This window comes from Desmodus rotundus, chromosome 3 (assembly GCF_022682495.2).
Source record: "Desmodus rotundus isolate HL8 chromosome 3, HLdesRot8A.1, whole genome shotgun sequence".
Lineage (NCBI taxonomy): Eukaryota > Metazoa > Chordata > Mammalia > Chiroptera > Phyllostomidae > Desmodus > Desmodus rotundus.
In genome coordinates, this window is record NC_071389.1 from 83,550,806 (window position 1) to 83,564,713 (window position 13,908).

General features: G+C 38.4%; 1 protein-coding gene across 25 annotated transcripts in view; it reads left to right on the forward strand.

The window, feature by feature from the left end:
• FARS2 (phenylalanyl-tRNA synthetase 2, mitochondrial) overlaps positions 1-13,908 on the forward strand; it is a 537,315-nt gene that overhangs the window by 182,251 nt on the left and 341,156 nt on the right. For all 25 annotated transcript variants that reach the window (XM_053920339.2, XM_053920330.2, XM_053920340.2 and 22 more), the window contains one exon: positions 12,586-12,717. In XM_053920339.2, coding sequence (XP_053776314.1) covers positions 12,586-12,717 — 132 coding nt within the window. The remainder of the gene's footprint in view (positions 1-12,585; positions 12,718-13,908) is intronic.

Here is a 13,908-nt window from a genome sequence, read left to right on the forward strand (position 1 = left end):
GCCACCTTAGCCAGGCCAAGGTCAGTACAGATCTTGTTTCTTATCTTTGGTCAGTTCACTGTACAAATCCCTTTCTCAGTTATTCCAGCTCATGAGCAGCCTCAACATTCCTAGTCTCTTTCAGAGGATAAGCTCATCCATTTTATTAAGGGAATTTAAGTGACTGGATGTGATTTTTGTACCTACTTGGCCTCTTGATCCCATTCTTATTGATTCCCATTCCATTATTTTCTTCAATTATCAATTTAAAATGAATTCTAAACTTTATCATCCTCAAATAAAACAAACAAACAGATGCCATCATTGAACCTTCCTTCCTTCCTTCTCTGGAAGCTTACTCCCCTCTCCTTTTCAGCCATGCTTTATTACACGTTCCTTTCTGTTTCTGCTGGGCCCAGGTCATGTTGATTTTAACTGTTTGGCTGAGGTCACAATTGACTTCCTGATGATAAAATCCAAGAAATTGAGAAAAGTGCTTCTTAGGCTGAGCATTTTTTTTTAAAAAGCTAAACATTTTAAAGTACACAGTTTAAGTTTTGACATTTATACACATATGAAATCACCACAGTCAAGGTGATGGACCCTCAAAAGTTTCCTTGTGCCCCTTTGTCACATCTTCCTACCCAACTGACAAAGCAGCAATCAGCTTTCAGTCACTGTAAAGAAGTTTGTGTTTTCTAGATATATTTAACTGGAATCCTACAGTATATATTCTTCTTCGGCCTGGCTTTTTTTCACTCAGCATGATTATTTTGAGATTGACACATTTTACATTTATACTAGCAGTATGTGAGAGTAGAAGTTGCTCGCCATGTTTGTCAGTACGGTATGGCTGATCATTTTAATTTTAGCTCTTCTAATAGGTGTGTAGTGGTATCTGATTGTGATTTAAACTTACATTTCCTTAATAATTAATGATGCTGAGCATCATGTGCTTATTTGCCATCCATATACCTGCTTCAGTGAAGTGCCCACGTTTTTGCTCATTTAAAAAATCAGTTTTCCTATTACTGATTTTTGAAATTTCTTTATATATTCTGGATATGTCTTTTGTCAGATACGTGATTGGCAAATATTTTCTCCCAGTCTGTGTCTTGTCTTTTCATTCTCTTAACAGGATCTCTCAAAGGACATATGTTCTTAATTTTTATGAAATATAATTAAACATTTTTTTTCTGTTATGGATTATGTTTTTGATGTGGTTTCAGAGAAATCTTTCCTAATTGAAGGTGATATTTTTCTACTGTTTTCTTCTAGAAGTTTTACAATTTTCAGTTTTATGTTTAGGTCTGTGGTCATTGTGAAAAATTTTATATGTGGTATGAGATATGGATTAAAGTTTTTTTGCATACAGATATCCAGTTGTCCCCTCAGCATTTCTTAAAATGACTATCCTCTTTCTATTTAATTGCCTTTGTACCTTTGTCTAAAATCAGTCGATCATATATGTTTGGGTCTATTTTTGGACTCTATTCTGTTCCATTCATCTATTTTTTGTCTCTCTTGATGTAATGTTATGCTTTCTTATAGTAGCTTTCTAGTAAGTCCTTTTTTAATTTTTATTTTTAATATATTTATTGATTATGCTATTACAGTTGTCCCATTTCCCCTCTTCACTCCACTCCATCCTGCCCCCCCTCCCTCCCACATTACCCCCCTATAGTTCATGTCCATGGGTCATACATATAACTTATTTGGCTTCTCCATTTCCTATACTATTCTTACCCTCCCCCTGTCTATTTTCTACCTACCATTTATGCTACTTATTCTCTGTACCTTTCCTCCCTCTCTCCCCCTCCCACTCCCTTGTTGATAACCCCCCATGTGATCTCCATTTCTGTGGTTCTGTTCCTGTTCTAGTTGTTGGCTTAGTCTGCTTTTGTTTTGTTTTAGGTGTGGTTGTTAATAACTGAGTTTGCTGTCATTTTTACTGTTCAAATTTTTATCTTCTTTTTCTTAGATAAATCCCTTTAACATTGCATAAAGTAAGGGCTTGGTGATGATGAACTCCTTGAACTTGACCTTATCTGAGAAGCACTTTATCTGCCCTTCCATTCTAAATGATAGCTTTGCTGGATACAGTAATCTTGGATGTAGGTCCTTGCCTTTCATGACTTGGAATACTTCTTGCCAGCCCCTTCTTGCCTGTAAGGTCTCTTTGGAGAAATCAGCTGACAGTCTTATGGGAACTCCTTTGTAGGGAACTGTGTCCTTTTCTCTTGCTGCTTCTAAGATTCTCTCCTTCTGTTTCATCTTGGGTAATGTAATGATGATGTGCCTTGGTGTGTTCCTCCTTGGGTCCAGCTTCTTTGGGACTCTCTGAGCTTCCTGGACTTCCTGGAAGTCTATTTCCTTTGCCAGATGAGGGAAGTTCTCCTTCATTATTTGTTCAAATAAGTTTTCAATTTTTTGTTTTTCCTCTTCTCCTTCTGGCACCCCTATAATTCGGATATTGGAATGTTTAAAGATGTCCTGGAGGTTCCTAAGCCTCTCCTCATTTTGTTGAATTCTTGTTTCTTCATTCTTTTCTGGTTGGATGTTTCTTTCTTCCTTCTGGTCCACACCATTGATTTGAGTCCCAGTTTCCTTCGCATCACTATTGGTTCCCTGTACATTTTCCTTTGTTTCTCTTAGCATGGCCTTCATTTTTTCATCTAATTTGCGACCAAATTCAACCAATTCTGTGAGCTTTCTGATTACTAATGTTTTGAACTGTGCATCTGATAGGTTGGCTCTCTGTTCGCTACTTAGTTGTATTATTTCTGGAGCTTTGATCTGTTCTTTCATGTGGGCCATTTTTTTTGTCTTCGCAGGCCTGTTAGGTAAAGGGGTGGAGCCTTAGGTGTTCACTGAGGCGGGGTAATGCTGGTCTCTGAGCTGTGATGCTGTACATGGGGGAGGGGCTGAGAGGGAGCAATTGTGCTTGATCCACTCTCTGCCGGATTTCAGTCACTCCCTTTGCTACCCACAATCAAATTGGGCCCCTCTGGTGCTGATTCCCAAGTGGGTGGGCTTGTGCATGCTCTAGGCCCCTGTGGGTCTTTCCAACGAACTCTCCTGTGAGGCTGGGAGTTTCTCCTGCTGCCACCTCAATCCCCACGGGTGTTTTCAATCAGAGGTTTGAGGCTTTATTTCCCAGCGCTGGAGCCCTGGGTTGCGAAGTCTCCTTCGCTCCCCTGCCGTTCCTCCTGGTTTATGTATGCGCGAATGTGGGGCCATGGGGTCTGCTAGCTGCAGCCTGGCCTGCCCGGTTCCACTGTATGCCACCTCACTGGGTCCGCCAGCCGCTGCCTTGCCATGAGTCCTTGCCGCCCCAGCTTCCTGTCTCCACCCCTCCTACTGGTCTGGATGAATGTTTCTTCTTTATCTCCTTGGTTGTTGGACTTCCATACAGTTCGATTTTCTGGCAGTTCTGGTTGTTTTTTGTTTTTAAATTGTTGTCATCCTTCTTTTGGTTGTGAGGGGAGGCACAGTGTATCTACCTACGCCTCCATCTTGGCCGGAAGTCCGCTTTCTATTAAGTCTTGAAATCAGTTGAAGTGTTTCAACTTTGTCTTTTTCAGGTTGTTTTAATTAGATTATTTACATTCATGTGATTACTGATATGGTTGGGTTCAAATAATCATTTTGCTATTTATTTTCTGTTTGTCACATTTGTTCTTTGTTCTTCTTAACTTTGCTTTTTTTGGATTCATTATGGGTTGGTTTTTTTTTACTATTTAATTTCATCTACTTTGGTTCATTAGTTGTAACTTTCCTTGGTGTTATTGTAATGAATGCTTTATTGTTTATAGTACACAGCTTAAGTTGTTATAATCTATCTTCAAGTGATATACCACTCATGTGCTGTATAAGAACCTTACAGCAGAGTACTTTCATATGTCTCTTCCAGGCCTTTGTGCTAATTGTTGTCATATATTTCATTTGTATATATGTTATCAACTCCTAAATATATTTTGGTTTTTTTTTGAAAACAGTTGATTAGCTTTTAAGGAGACACAATTAGAAAAAAGTCTTGTATTTACCTAGGTAATTATTATTTCCAGCTGTTTGTCTAGGTTTCCAACTGATGTTTTTTTCCTTCTGCTTGAAGGACTGTCATTAATATTTCTTGTAATACAGGTCTTTTAGCAGTGAATTATTTCAGCTTTGGCACATCTGAAAAAAAAGTATTTTGTGTTTCTTTTTGAGATGTTTTTGCTGGGTAAATAATTCTCTCCGGACAGTTTTTTTCTTTCTATTCTTTGAAGATATTCTCTCTCTTTCTTCTCACTTGCATTTTTCCTATGAGAAATCTGTTGTCATCCTTGCATTTGGCTTTGTTCTTCTGTGCCTAATGTTTCATTTCTCTTTGACTATTTTTGAAATATTTTCTTTGTCATAGGTTTTAAGCAATTTGATTATGACTTGTGTAAGTGTAGTTTTTATCAGATTTCTTCTTGTGCCTGGGTTTGGTTGAGCTTCTTGGATATATGGGTTTATATTTTTCATCAAGTTTGACTAATTTGGGGAAATTGTTTCTTCAGATATTTTCTCTGTCACTCCCTTTGTTTAGAGACTCCAGTTACATGTCTATTTGGCCATTTGAAACTTTGCTACTGTTCACTAGTCTCTGTTTACTTTCTTTCGGTTACTTTTTTTCTTTTGAAAATACAAAGGAAATCACTTCAGATAGTTTTCATTGCTAAAAACTTCACAATCATGTTTTCTGTAATGTTTAGTTTGCTAACTTCCATCCAGTGTTTCTTTTTCATATCATTTATTTGTTTCAATTAGTGTCTTTTTATATCTTTTATACCTCTTCTTAACATTTTCAGTCTTTACTTTTTCATTATATCAGATACCATTATTAGGTGTATGTTAATGTCTTTTTCCATGAGCTCTGTCATCTGTATCATTTCCTGGTGAATTGCTATTTATTTTTCTCTGTTTGTTTCTTCTTTGCATACCTGATAATTTTCTGTAGGCTGCCAGGCATCGTTAACTTTACCTTGTAATATATTGGATATTTTTGTATTCCTATGATAATATTCACGTACTTTATTCTGGGATTGATTAGAAATACTTTCATCCTTTTGAATCTCTTTTAAAAGCTGTATTATATAGAAGCAGTATAGTATTTTAGACTGAGGTTAATTTTTCTCAGAACTGATGTAAAACTCTTAAGTAACTGATAACCTGTGAATTATGAGGCTTTCCACTTGGCTCTTGGGAATTGGCACTATTCTTGGTCCTTGTGAATTCTCAGTATTATTTCTCCTGATCCTTTTCTGTAATGTGTTCCCTGGTTTCAGGAGGTTTCTTCATCACATGTGCACTGATTGTATTCAGTTGAATTCTAGAAGGCTATCTTCCGTAAACCTTCAGAGTTCTCTCTCTATGCAACTCTCTTCCTCCTTCAGTCAGTCCTGTCTAGACTCCCAGCTCTGTCTCCCCAACTCAGGAAAGACCTCTGGCTCTTGTGTTCTCCTTCCTTCCTGGGGCAGTTGTAGGGGCACGCTTCTTAGGGATCCGTGTCCTTGGTTACCTAATGCACAATGTCTTCTCTGGCATTGTTGCATATATTTTGCCTGGTTTTTTTTTTAATTTTAAATTTTTATTTTTCTTTTTCATGTGGAAGAGTAAAACTAGTTTGTTATTCCATCTTGTCCATATATGGAAGTCTCTTCTCATTTGACACTTTTGATTGCCCTTCTTTTAGATACTTTTTTTTTCTCCCATTTTTCCATCACATCTCTCCCTTTTCTCTCTCTCTCTTTTTTTTTCTTATCCCTCTCTCATCACTTTCTTTGACTTCTTTTCTGATACTGCTTAATGTTAGTGACAGGTATTCTCTGAAACTAATAGCTAGTGTTCTTTTTCTCAAAGCACAATTTGATTGGGAGATGGGTAAAACCCTAAAGATGCATTGTGTGGATTTGGTTCATAGAGGTATTGCCTTACTATTTTTTTTTAAATACAAATCAGTGAGTTGTGCTTTCATGTATTTTTTAGGGTATCTTCTTAGCATACTTATTTTAAAATTCTCAGGTGGTTTTATAAAAGTAATTTCATCTGGAGTGAATTCCTGTTCAATTGTTGGTTTTGTTGGCTGTCTTAGCATGAGATTTATTCATATATTTTGAAATTTTTGTTTGTAAGGTCATATTTGGTAGAAGATTTTTGTCTTTGTTTTTCTCCCTTTCTGTTTTTTTCCCCTCCTGTCCTACATTGCTTTGCTTATTTCTCCCCTTTGTGGTTTTACAGTTGATTTCACCCAGCTCTCCAGGCTTGAAATACAGAACAAAGGTTTTGCAGGGATCTGGCAGATGTGGTGACCAGCCCTTATTTGGGGCAGATCCAATACCTGTGGCATGGATCTCTAAGCCTACGGTTTTTCGGAGCTATAACCCCAGGCTGTGATGGTGACAAATTTTGTCATCCTTCTTTTACCACCATGGAGCTTTATTTCATCCCAGTGTATGACTTCAGCCTTTTAACTTCCCTCAGATCCAAAGCCAACAAACAGTATGGTATCCTGCAGAAGGCAAGCCCCTGGGTCCTCTTCCTGGTTTTGGACTTTGAGCCCAGCAACCCTGTGCCTTGTCTTGTCTCACTGTTTTGTGTTTCTGTTCTGTCTGGGCCTGTGGAGGTATTTGTCTTAACTCTTTGAACTTAGAATATTCCTTTTTGTTTTTCTCTTTTTTATCAGAACTGTTATGTGTTGGAAGAAGAGGGAGACTGATAGTGCCCTCTTGAACTTTTACTTTTCATTGTCTGTTCCAGTGGAGGGCAGCCTAGGGCTTTGTTGTCTGACATACCTGGTTTTGAATTCTGATCTTGATGTTTACTAGCTATGTAAACTTAGATTAGATACATAAACTGTTTCAGCCATAGCTCCTTAATCTAGTAGATGGGAACAGTGATAATTATCATGAATTGTTAATGTCAGCCTTTCATATCTTACTGCCTTGGACACCATACCCAGACTTCTAATGAGGGGCTATTAAATTGTGCTATACTCCATTTCTAACCTCATTGTGAGGTGGAGACATGATAATATCTTACAATCCAAACCTTAATCAAAAAGATTCCTGTGTGTGGGAGTCCTAGGGCAACAGCCTAAAATAATGCTTTAACACATCGGAGGACTAATAACTGTGGCATCAGTTACAATATCACCAATGGCAAGATGATTTGCTAGCCTTTCCTTTTTTCCCGATTACTTTGTGTATATCTTAGCAAAGGGAAGCATTGTGGCTGAAATAGTGCTGACATCTACCATGTGCTATGGAAGTCCCATACCAGAAGATTTTATTACCCTCTTTCCCGCTATGAGAGGGAAAAGATGGTATTTAGTGTTAACTGTGTATTTGGAATGATTTCATTCCACTTAGAAGTCTGCAGTACTGGACTCAAGGGTACGTGGCTATGCGGATGCACAGGATATGTATGGCGCACTGAAGAGTCACAGTGGTGACATTGCCGGATTTGTAAGGCTACAGATGGGGAATGAATTGTCACTTGTGAGTGACTTTGTGCTACTTGTGAGGTGGGCCTTGGGAATGGAATCAGTGTTCATAGCCCTACATGGGTGCCTCAGGCCTATGATGAGCCTCCTCTTCCTCGTTACTGCCAGCCATGCAGTTACTCAGTCCAGAAGACACTCATTTCCTGTGCTAGAGGTGAGGCAAGAGATGCAGAAAGACAAGCAAGGATGAGGAAGACAGCAGGAATCTGGGAATCTTGTCTACGGGTGCTCAGTTACTATGTAAGGGGGAGCTGTGTATGGAGGTAAGGCTGGGTTGGTTTTTATCAACAGATCACTGAATCTTCACCTGGGACCTGAGCTCTAGTTTGACTTTTTTACCAATTAGTTGTGTTGCCTTTATGATGGGAGTATAAAATTCTACAGCTCCTATAGAAGACAATTTGGCAATGTTTATTAAAATTATAAAAGCGTTTACTCTTTGACCCATCAGGCTATTTTGTTGCAGTGTCATTTTTCATAGCAAAATATTTAGACATAGTCCAAATATATATCAGTAAGGACCTCTTCTGTGAACATGGTATAGCCAACTGATGGAACACCATGCAGGAGTCAGAACATGAATGAGGAGATGCTGTATGTATTCAGTTGAAGAGGCCTCTAGAACATGTCATTAAGTGAATAAAAGCATGGTGCAGAATAATATGCAGAGGATGCTATCCTGTATCTCAGAAAGGACAGAAAACAGAGCTACATGTTTGCATTTGCTTACATCTGTCAATAAAAAGGAAAGTCTAGAAGTTTACCCATAAAGGTCCAGGAGGAAAGGGGGCGGATGGAGATAGGGATGTGAGACTTCTCACTGATGCCCTGTTATTATATAGTGACATGTATCCTTTTGCAGAAAGCCCAAGTAGCAGTACTGGGATCAGGGCTCCACATTCTACTATTTCTCGATGCCAGTAGAGGGAAAACCTGTTAAAAATTGGATGCGCAACAGCAGTGATTAATTGTATATTTATATAGTCAATTTTTAAAGCTTTCTGCTTCAGTGGAGAGTATCCTTTGTAGAATATCTAAAATTACTGGTGTATGCTATAGTTTGGACCATCAATCTTTCACAACTCTGGGAGGTGGTTCTGATGGCAAAGCCTCATCTTTAAAATATAAGGGTTATGGGAAACAGAGGAAGGGTCCCTCAATGTGTCAATGAGTCAGGGAAATGAAATGTTATATTATGTTTATATAAGACCTATCATGAAGGTGAGTTGGAGTTCAGATGGAATGACATCTATTCAATATTTATAATGTGTGAGAGTGCTTAGGCACGGCAACATTTCATAGGAGTCAGGGAGTGGTGGGAAGAGCCCCCCAAACTCCCACAGCCCCCACCATACACACACACACACACACACACACACACACACACACATCAGACATACCCCTGCATTATGCCCCTGATTGGTCTCGCCAAGGGTCAGAAGTCCAGAGGCTGGTACATGGAGCGGACAAAATGCGGTGCTGCCTTTCCTGGCCCCTGATTTTTTGTGGCAGGTAGGGGCAGGTAGTATCCTGCCAAAGTGGAGTTCCTGGTACACCTCTTCGATTTGGGCTCACATTGCTATCCTGAAGGAATTTTCACTAGTCATTTTTGAGGTGCCAACTGAGGAAATGCTTCTTGTGGCTGTTCCTCATTCTTGAACAGACTCAGCATCTTCACCCAGGAGAGAAAGCAGAGATAGTACCCAAACTCCAAAGAGGATCTCTGAGAAAAAGCTCCTGCAGGTTCTTTACTCCAAACTACTGGGTGGAATAGCTGTCATTGTACCCAGTGGGGAATGAGGCAGCAGGAGCTCAGAGAGGTTAATTAACCCTTCGACGGTTTTATAGGCAAAAGGTAGAAATCTGAGACATGAATCTAGGTTTGGTTTGTTCTAAGGTGCTTTTCCTTCTACTTGACTCTAGGTTCTTGGCTGTAATCTGAGTTCTAAGGTAATTTTTACAAAGCTCTGAGCTTCATTTGTGAGTATAGTTTAATAAATTTTTATGTCCAAACAAACAAAAAAATGAAAGAAAGCACTTTATTTTTCATTAGATATATATAATACATGTATGTTTAATTTTCCTCTATTACCTCAATAAGAGGTTAGTCTAATTCATAATGAATCTATAGGTGGACATGTTTATAAAAAATTCCCCTCTGTTAATGTATTACACAAAATACATAGTTTTTAGTGGATTTTTTTTACTGACTCCTGATACTTGGCATGTGAAATAAACCATACTCAGTAGAGTTTTGAACTGTATTATTCAGTGTCATATCTTTTAATACAAGATGCATATCAAGATGCTTTTTAACCTGCTATAATTATTCTTACTGTATTGAGGTTATAGGATGAAAACCTATAGGTATAGTATATAATGTTGTAATTATATTATGACAATATAAGTTGTAATATAATTACAACTTATATTTGAAATGGATACATAGGCTTCTCAAAAGTGGAATTTTGTCTTTTGCCTGTTTATGTGAAGAAAGCAGAATTTAAGAAATGAAGATATCTTTAAAGTAGTAAAACAAAGAAAATAGGTAGTTTATGGATTTGACATTCATTGCAGGGTCATAATAGTTTTAAAATGGAAACATTTAGCAGAAGATCTGAGGAAGTGAAAAGGGTTAAAAACCTCCCAGTTTTCTTAAGACAAAACTTTTGACAAGCTGTGCTTTATTTTCTGTGATATTATCAGTGAGTTCCATTCCACAGATCATTAGTATTAACCATCTTCATGCATTCTGAAAAACTTTTCCTGAAAAACTTTGGCTAGCTTGCCTGTCTTTTCCTGCTTTGCTGGATGTACTTTTCAGGGTGGAACAAATAACCTTTAATCCTACTGAGTGAGCCACCTGTAGGATTGTGGAAGAAGAAGAAACCGAGGGCCGTGGTGGCAGAGGTCTTAACCCAAAGAAGAGCAAGGGTTCATGCAACCAACTCATGGGAGATTTATCTTAAGAATTTATTAAATATTTAAAAATTTTAATCCAAAGTTACAATTTTTTCTAGTTCTATAAGTGGTAAAGCAAAAGCCCTTCAGTAAAAGAAGGTTTCTGAGGCAGGGGAGAGATTGTCACATCACTATTCACTTCATTGCTTGTGCTTTGATGTACCAACCATTCAGATGGGTCCTGTCTCTAGGGAGGTTCAGCCTCCCGCAGACTTTATGCAGTAGGGATTTAGTTTGGTCTTAATAGACACTGATAATAGAACTACTGTAATCAACACTTGCGATTATTTTGAAGGCTTATTAAAGTCTCAAATTGTTGTAATTTGACCAGGGAACTTAAGGTTTTACAAGTGTGAGATAAAGCTATATAAACTATGCTATTTTATTTAGACTGTCCAAAGGAATAAAATAAGGACATATAAAGAAAATTAATTTTTGTTGAGCCCACTTAACTATGTTTCAGGCACTTAGGTGATGTTGAATTATGTGATGACGAAATCATCATGTTAAACCCTGAGTACTCTTCTTGCTTTTGGTAAAATTTGAGCTAAGTATAAAAAGCCGTGTATACAAAACTCACTTTTGTAAATTGTTTTCAGAATATGACGTATGCTTACCTGCCAAGAGTTACCAGAAAGAATGATGAAAATTGTTTTCTGTGCCAGTCCTTCTGCACTCAGTTATATATCCCAGTGTATCGCACATTTCTGTTTGCCAGCAGGATTGTCTCTGGAGATTTTTAATAAGACTATTGGGAGGGGATTATGGGTCCCAAAGATGGACTGTCACACAGGTGTACAGATACTTTCTTCCCAGACTGCAGTTGTGAATCAGCAGTTGCTCTGCACGTAGGCTGTCTGTATAGAAAAGTCTGGGCTACTCAGGGGACCTGCACACATTCTCTCAATGGCCTGCAGCAGGGCCCACTTTTTTCCCCAATTAGAAAAAGTGCTGGCAAAACCTACTCAGTAATGAAAAGGAATGAACTGTTGATATGTACAACAACATAGGTGAATCTTAATTATGTTGGATGAAAGAAACTACACACAAAAAGAGTACATTCTGTATGATTCCACTTTTATAAATTCTAGGAAATGCAAACTCATCTATAGTGACAGAAAGGAGATCAGTGGTGGTCTGGGGACAATGGGAATGAGGAGAAGAGAGAGGGAGGGGTGATGGGCAGGAAGGTAGGATTATGGAAGGGCATGTGGAAACTTTGAGGGGTGATGGATATGTTCATTGTATTTATTGTGGTGACAGTTTCATTAGTGTATACATATGTCAACATTTATTAAATTCTAATAAATTCTGTACGCTAAATGTATAGTTTAATATTTGTCTTTTATACCACATACATGGTAAAAGGGGAAAATATTGTATTGCTATTGTGGTTTCTCTGCTTTTAGTAACCTCTGCACTTCGCAGGCTTTGTTTTGAGTTCATTAGTCTTTTCCTTTGTTAAATAATAATATCATTGTTTATAAGTACCATACTTATAATTGCGTATTGAGAAATTTATTCTAGCATTTAGCATGTACTGTTTCTTTGCAAGTATGTTTATCAATCATCTGTAGAAAAAGTTTTGACTTTTTAAATGTTTTACTTAAATTTAGCTGATCTTATTTTAACATTTTATTAGCTCTTATAAACAATTAAAAATTAATATGTACATGTATTTAAAGAAGTGAAAGTTAATTATCCTAAATTGGTCATATTATTGATATGCAAGTTTGAAGGACAATATAATAAAATATTTTTCTTTAAGTCTGAAAAGATGCCATTTTCACTTAAAGAAACTAGTAGAATTACTTGCTTTCCCATGATCTTGATCTGATTTTTCCTCTGCCAGGTAGTTTCAAGGATTTAACAGGTGATTGGTTCGGTTTTAGAGGGTCCTGGAACTGCACAAAGTGTTTTTCTTATTGAAAAAGACATACCCAGTTTTTTACAAGTTTTAAGATTTATTGCCTGCCCCTATCATGTTGTAAATTAATTCATTTGCTATTTATTTGACTCAGTGTAGAAACTGGTGTCATTAGCTGAAGGATAAATTTGATCACAAAAAAGGGTAGAGTGCCTTTTAACACTGTTTTTATTTGGCATCTTTGCAGATCTGGACATCAGATGGGTAGACTGCTACTTTCCTTTTACTCACCCTTCCTTCGAGATGGAGATCAACTTCCATGGAGAATGGCTAGAAGTCCTTGGCTGTGGAGTGATGGAACAACAATTAGTAAATTCAGGTAGAAAAGAATCCAACATTTTATTTACAGGCTCTCTTAAAAAACAATCTCCTCTCATTTAACCATATCTACATATGCATTTATATGCATTTGCGTCTTCTTATAGGGATAGCCTCACCATTTTTCCTCTTAGTGCCCTCCAGACTTATGTTATGCCCCAAATCTGACACTTATGGTAACTCTGGAAGAACTTTATCTCTCCCACTTAATTTTGTAGTGGTTCTTTTTTGGGGGGAGATTTTTCTTGGTAGCACTTAGTCATTGGATTAGTACTTTGCTGTTTTGTATTTGTTGGTGTGTTGCTTTTTACCATATTTTTCAGACTATAAGACACACGGGACCATAAGATGCACCTAGGTTTTAGAGGAAGAAAATAGGAAAAAAATTTTGAAGCAAAAAATGTGGTAAAATATGTAATAACCTAATATTTCATCAATGTAAATGTAAACAGAACTCAACAGCAGCATTAACAACCATTATTACTGACTTTAAGCTTTAAGTACGGAAACTCCTTTAATCATGAGGGAACCCCAAGAACTCCTCGTCACTACTGTCCACATTTATGAAGCTCAGTTCCTCAGAATCACTAGTATCACTGTCTTCACTCTGTTATAGAGGATGTCATCTTCAGAGCCGTCTAAGGCATTGCTGACACTGTTATGGGGGGATCTGCTGCTGACGCTGTTGTGGGGGGATCTGCTGCTGGAGGGCCACAGGTTGTACAACATTTTTGTCTGGGGACAGCAGTTTTGCACAACCTGTGTGGCTCTGCAGCTGTTGCCAATTACAGCTCCCATCATCCCAACCTGTCCAAGCATGATGGGAGTTGTAGTTTGGCAACAGCTGCAGGGCCACATTGACAGGTGACCCTGTAGTGGAATTTGCCCATGTTAATGTTAGTGGGGGACACACCAGTCATGTGATGGAGGCACATAGGGGCCCCGCAGGCTTTCTTCTCCTAATGTGCCTGCACCGCCTGTACCCTCCTCCCTAGCACTATAATATGCGGTAGGGGGACTCCACTTCTGCCTCCCATGCTTCGCACTGCACGGAAACCCCCTCCTCCCAGCCCAGAGCCCACAGCATTGCCCCACTCCTGCCTCCACTGGCTTCCTGCAGCGGCGACCCTGCTCCTGCCTCCTGTGGCCCCATTCCACTGCCATGTCCTTCCCCCCAACCCCTGTGAGCCAG